General features: G+C 37.4%; 1 protein-coding gene and 1 non-coding gene across 2 annotated transcripts; one reads left to right on the top strand and one right to left on the bottom strand.

The window, feature by feature from the left end:
- Positions 1–216: 216 nt before the first annotated feature.
- On the top strand, positions 217–290 carry TRNAM-CAU. The gene has a single exon. It is a non-coding gene; the product is annotated as a tRNA-Met (tRNA).
- Positions 291–3,287: 2,997 nt separating this feature from the next.
- Positions 3,288–5,423, bottom strand: LOC113301906. The gene is made up of 4 exons (XM_026550744.1): positions 4,712–5,423; positions 4,391–4,585; positions 4,075–4,281; positions 3,288–3,980 (listed from the first exon to the last, which is right to left on the bottom strand). The coding sequence occupies exons 1-4, from the start codon at positions 4,916–4,918 to the stop codon at positions 3,684–3,686; spliced, it is 906 nt and encodes a 301-aa protein (XP_026406529.1). The 5' UTR covers positions 4,919–5,423; the 3' UTR covers positions 3,288–3,683.
- Between the last annotated feature and the right edge of the window lie 254 nt (positions 5,424–5,677).

The following is a 5,677-nucleotide window of genomic DNA, read 5'->3' as shown; positions in this document are numbered from 1 at the left end:
TCAAAGAGTTTCATAAAACGTTCTTGGTGGAAAAAAATGTGAGTGAAAGATCCCACTGAATCGAATTTGGTCCATGAATCTAAGAAATAGTGAGAATTCTTGATCTATCTCAATTCGAGATCCAGGATTTGAATTGATGTCGTTTCATTGATTCCTCCTAAAGATTTCATTTCAATTGGAATTTGGTTATTCACGATGTACGATGATCCATGTTAAGCATCCATGGCTGAGTGGTTAAAGCGCCCAACTCATAATTGGAAAATTCGTAGGTTCAATTCCTGCTGGATGCATGCCAATGAGAACGTTCAATAAGTCTATTGGAATTGGCTTTGTATCAATGGAATCTCATCATCCATACATAACGACTTGGTATGGTATATTCATACCATAACATATGAACAGTACGAACTAGAATTCTTATCAATACTGGAACTCATAAGGAAGAAAATGGATTTATGGATATAATCAAATTTGCAGTAATTACAGACAAAAGTATTCGGTTATTGGGGAACAATCAATATACTTCTAATGTCGAATCAGGATCAACTAGGACATAAATAAAGCATTGGGTCGAACTCTTCTTTGGTGTCAAGGTAATAGCTATGAGTAGTCATCGACACCCGGGAAAGGGTAGAATAATGGGACCTACGGGACATACAATGCATTACAAGCGTATGATAATTACGCTTCAACCGGGTTATTCTATTCCACCTTTTAGAAAGAAAAGAACTTAAACAAAATACTTAATAACACAATGATACATTTATACAAAACTTCTACTCCGAGCACACGCAATTGGGTCGTAGACAGTCAAGTGAAATCCAATTCACGAAATAATTTGATCTCTGGGAAGCAACGTCATTGTGGTAAAGGTCGTAATTCCAGAGGCATCATTACCGCAAGGCATAGAGGGGGAGGTCCTAAGCGTCTACACCGTAAAATAGATTTCGACGAAATGAAAAAGACATATCTGGTAGAATCATAACCATAGAATACGACCCCAACCGAAATGCATACATTTGTCTCATACACTATGGGGATGGTGAGAAGATATATATTTTACATCCCAGAGGGACTATAATTGGAGATACCATTGTTTTTGGTACAAAAGTTCCTATCTCAATGGGAAATGCCCTACCTTTGAGTGCGGTTTGAACCATTGATTTACGTAATTGGAAGTAACCAATTAGGTTTACGACGAAACCTAGAAATCAATCACTGATCCAATTTGAGTACCTCTACGGGATAGACCTCAACAGAAAACTGAAGAGTAACGGCAGCAAGTGATTGAGTTCAGTAATTCCTCATATAAAATTATTGACTCTAGAGATATGGTAATATGGAGAAGACAAAATTGTTTGAAGCATCGACAGAACCGGAAGCACCCTTTGTTTCAAAGAGAGGAGGAAGGGTTATTCACATTTCATTTGATGGTCAGAGGAGAGTTGAAAGTTAAGTAGTGGTAATTCTACCCCGGGGAAAAAATAGAGATGTCTCCTACGTTACCCGTAATATGTGGAAGTATCGACGTAATTTCATAGAATCATTCGGTCTGAATGTTACATGAAGAACATAATCCAGATGATGGAACGGGGAGACCTAGGATGTATAAGATCATAACATGAGTGATTCGGCAGATTTGGATTCCTATATATCCACTCATGTGGTACTTCATCATACGATTCATATAAGATCCATCTGTCTAGATATCATTATATACATCCAGAAAGCCGTATGATTTGGAAGAAGCTTGTACAGTTTGGGAAGGGGTTTTGATTGATCAAAAAGAATAATTTACTTCAACCGATATGCCCTTAGGCACGACCATACATAACATAGAAATCACACTTGGAAAGGATGGACAATTATCTAGAGCAACAGGTGCTGTAGCGAAACTGATTGCAAAAGCGGGTAAATCGGCCACATTAAATTACCGTCTGGGAAGTTCCGCTTGATATCCAAAAACTGCTCAACAACAGTCGGGCAAGTGGGTAACGTTGGGGTGAACCAGAAAATTTTGGGTAGAGCTGGATCTAAGCGTTGGCTAGGTAAGCGTCCTGTAGTAAGAGGGGTAGTTATGAACCCTGTAGACCATCCCCATGGGGGTGGTGAAGGAAGGGCCCCAATTAGTAGAAAACAACCCACAACCCCTTGAGGTTATCCTGCGCTTGGAAGAAGAAGTAGAAAAAGGAATAAATATAGTGATAGTTTGATTCTTCGTCGATGTACTAAATATGAGAGAAAATCGAGAATATGTTTCTTCGTCTTTACAAAAGAAAAAAAGATAGGAGTAATTAGCTGTGACACGTTCAGTAAAAAAAATCTTTTTGTTGCTAATCATTTATTAGGAAAAATTGAAAAGCTCAACATTAGTATATAGTTCTCTATGATTAAATAGATATTATGGGTGAACGACGGGAATTGAGCCCGCGCGTGGTGGATTCACAATCCACTGCCTTGATCCACTTGGCTACATCCGCCACCTAATATTTAAATTTTATATCACTCGAGGTTAGATATTTGAGTAGTTATCTATTATCTTTATTAATACTTAAATAAGTATAGTATGTTGTACAAAAAAAGTAAATCCTTTCAATAAAAGGTGCACTTTTTTATGGAAATAAAACAATACTAAAACTAAATGAAGGAGCAATACCGACCCTCTTATTCTATCAAGAGCGTCGGTATTGCTCCTTCAACTTCAACGCTTCATATACACTAAGACGTAAGTCTTATCCGTTTGTGGATGGAGCTTCGACAGCAGCTAGGTCTAGAGGGAAGTTGTGAGCATTACGTTCATGCATAACTTCCAAACCAAGATTAGCACGGTTGATAATATCATCCCAAGTGTTAATTACACGACCTTGGCTGTCAACTGCAGATTGGTTAAAATTGAAACCATTTAAATAGAAAGCCATGGTGCTAATACCTAAAGCAATGAACCAAATACCTACTACTGGCCAAGCAGCCAGGAAAAAATGTAGAGAACGAGAATTGTTGAAACTAGCATATTGGAAGATCAATCAGCCAGAATAACCATGAGCGGCTATAATGTTATAAGTTTCTTCCTCTTAGCCAAAATAACCATGAGCGGCTACAATGGTTTAGCTCTACTAGCTTCTTATTGTTGGGTGACTAGAAAACCTCGGCATCCAAATTAGCACTCCCCCCTCCTCACCCCCGCCAACAAAAAAAAAAAAAATTTTATTCTATCCTTAAGAAAAAAGACACAGATCCAGAAGGTTACATAGATAAACTTGCTTTGGTGTATTTTTTTTATAGGCAGATTAAAATTTTCATAGAAAGAAGGGACAAAAGTACATGAAATATGGACTCTATCCATCTCAACTACAAAGAGAACTCCATAAAAATAAAGACACTCCCAAAACGCCAGACATGCCAAGGCTCAGGACAGACCTCCTACTCAAAAACAAACTAACAAAGCTTGGTGCAACATCCCCACTCCTTATAGAAGTGATCTCTTAAATTAACTTTTCTTAAATTAGATTAACTTCTTATAGAATTGATGGTGACATGTCTGAATACCATTTAAGGAGTTGTTTTTTGACTTCTGAAAATAAAAGGAGTCAAAAATTAGTTTGGGTACATAATTTTAGAATGATTTTCAGAAATAAAAGAAAAAGTCGAACTTTTCATAAAGCAAAGTGTTTCTTCTTATATCTTCAACTGCTGACGTGTCCTATCTCATGAAGCAAATATGCATCTGCATTTGGTATCCAATCACCCTTATACCTCTTCTTTATGCAGTCCTTCCAGTTCGTTCGATCAGTATTTTGTTCCTTTTGCAGTTGGTGCAACCTTTTTTCAGCAGCTTTGCTTTTCTTGGTTGTTGTTATTAAAGTAGCTTGCAATACTCTAATCTCGTTATTCAACGATTTTACTTTTTCCCGAAGATACTTGAGCCTTGCTCCGTATACTTGCCTTGCCCTTTTCAATTTGTTCAAGTCCATATCTTCAAGCTGCAATATTAGAAAGTTTTCACTCATGAAATCTAAAATATCTAATTCTTTCTTATTTTATTTTGCACGGCTAATTTCGTTTATGAAAACTTACATTAATCTTGTTTCGAAATGTTTTCGCAGGGCGCTCAAACTTTGGCCATGTAACCTCCGTCTGAAAATTACAACACTCTTCATATATCTTATCTTTATAGATAACTTTCTCCCTGGTGTCTTCAAGCTGTTTAATTTCCGCGCAAAGCTTTTTCTCTTCAGCGCATTTGTTCCTCCCACATCGTGTCCGATAATACAAGTTGCACATCTGTCGAACAGCCAGTTCTTTACTTTGTTAGATGCATAGGCAAAGGTAATAATAGCATCATATAAGACAGATTCATTTTACTATCTTTGTTCTCTCTATTCATGCTTACACGAGAATTAAGTTCTTTTTCCGATGAGCATAAATCGTCACTTTTCTTTTGAAATGTACCAAATTCAAATCCATCTCTATGTTGCCGCAGAGCCTGACGTACTATTTTGTTTTTCTTCCCATCAATAAACTCCTTATATCTCTCGTCTTCATCAGCTAAATCTCGCCACTGGCACCTTAACAGATCTATTTCATCCTTCTCAAACAATTTACAAAATCTCAGGACTTACGGCAGAAGGTAAAACAGTGATACATAAGATAACACCAATTAGCTTCTAAATTATATAAAATACATGTCTTTAGTGACTATTCATTAGTATACCAGTTTTTCTTCTATAGCAAGAGGAATTCGGTAGCAGGTTCGGTGCATTTCTCGTATCTCCTCTTTGGTCTGAAATATTATTTGTCTCTTCATGGATTCGTCTAGTTTCGAATTCTGAACCATTGAGGTCTTGTCTGCTTCATTTCTTACCTTCACAGGCACTGAAGAGAATTCGAGTGTGACATCTTCCGTGGCCATGGATTCCATGAAATAACACACCCAAAGACCAGATCAGATAAGTTGAAGAGAGTCACAGTACCTTGAGTAATGCACTTGCAAGTACGGCGCCTCCGCTCAGAGAGCGAGAGAGAGAGAGTGAGAGAGATTTTCAGGAGTGAGGCGTAAGAAAGGGGATGCCCGGGTGTAAAAATGAATTAAAAGTACAAATTTCCATGACGAAGGAGATAAATTATTGGCAGTTGGCAGATTGTTTGTAGGACACGGAATTTGGTCAAAACACCTTGATGAAGAAGTTGGGCTGCTGATATTTGCAAGGCTGAATCAGTTAGGGGGGAAGTTGGAATAGTTCCAAGTTCTAACTCTAGTTTATACGATTTAGTCATTCACTCAACGCACGTGCACTCTATTTGATTAGAATAGTTCTAAGTTCTGACATTTGTTGTCAATGTTAGATGTACTGAACTATCTCTTGATTTCTACTAAAGTCAAGTCTCGGAATAAAATTAGAGTATGGTAGTTGAGTATAAGACATCACTGAATAACCCTTGAAGATTGAAGATTGAAGATCAAACGAATACATTTGGAGAACTTTATCAGCAAAGAGGTATGCGAAGACCGAACCATCCTATTTACTCATGGCATCACCATTTTGTCGTAATGAGACTATGTCGTATGATTTTAGTAGATTTACTATTGCAAAGCAGAAGTTTTGAGTCAAGCTCGTCTTATTAAATATCTCGAAATATGATTCGAGCGATGGATGTTCATCATAGATCCTTTGAAATC

The sequence above is a fragment of the Papaver somniferum genome, chromosome 8, assembly GCF_003573695.1.
Source record: "Papaver somniferum cultivar HN1 chromosome 8, ASM357369v1, whole genome shotgun sequence".
Lineage (NCBI taxonomy): Eukaryota > Viridiplantae > Streptophyta > Magnoliopsida > Ranunculales > Papaveraceae > Papaver > Papaver somniferum.
Note: the sequence above shows the minus strand (reverse complement) of the source record. Positions and strands in the feature narration are given on the sequence as shown.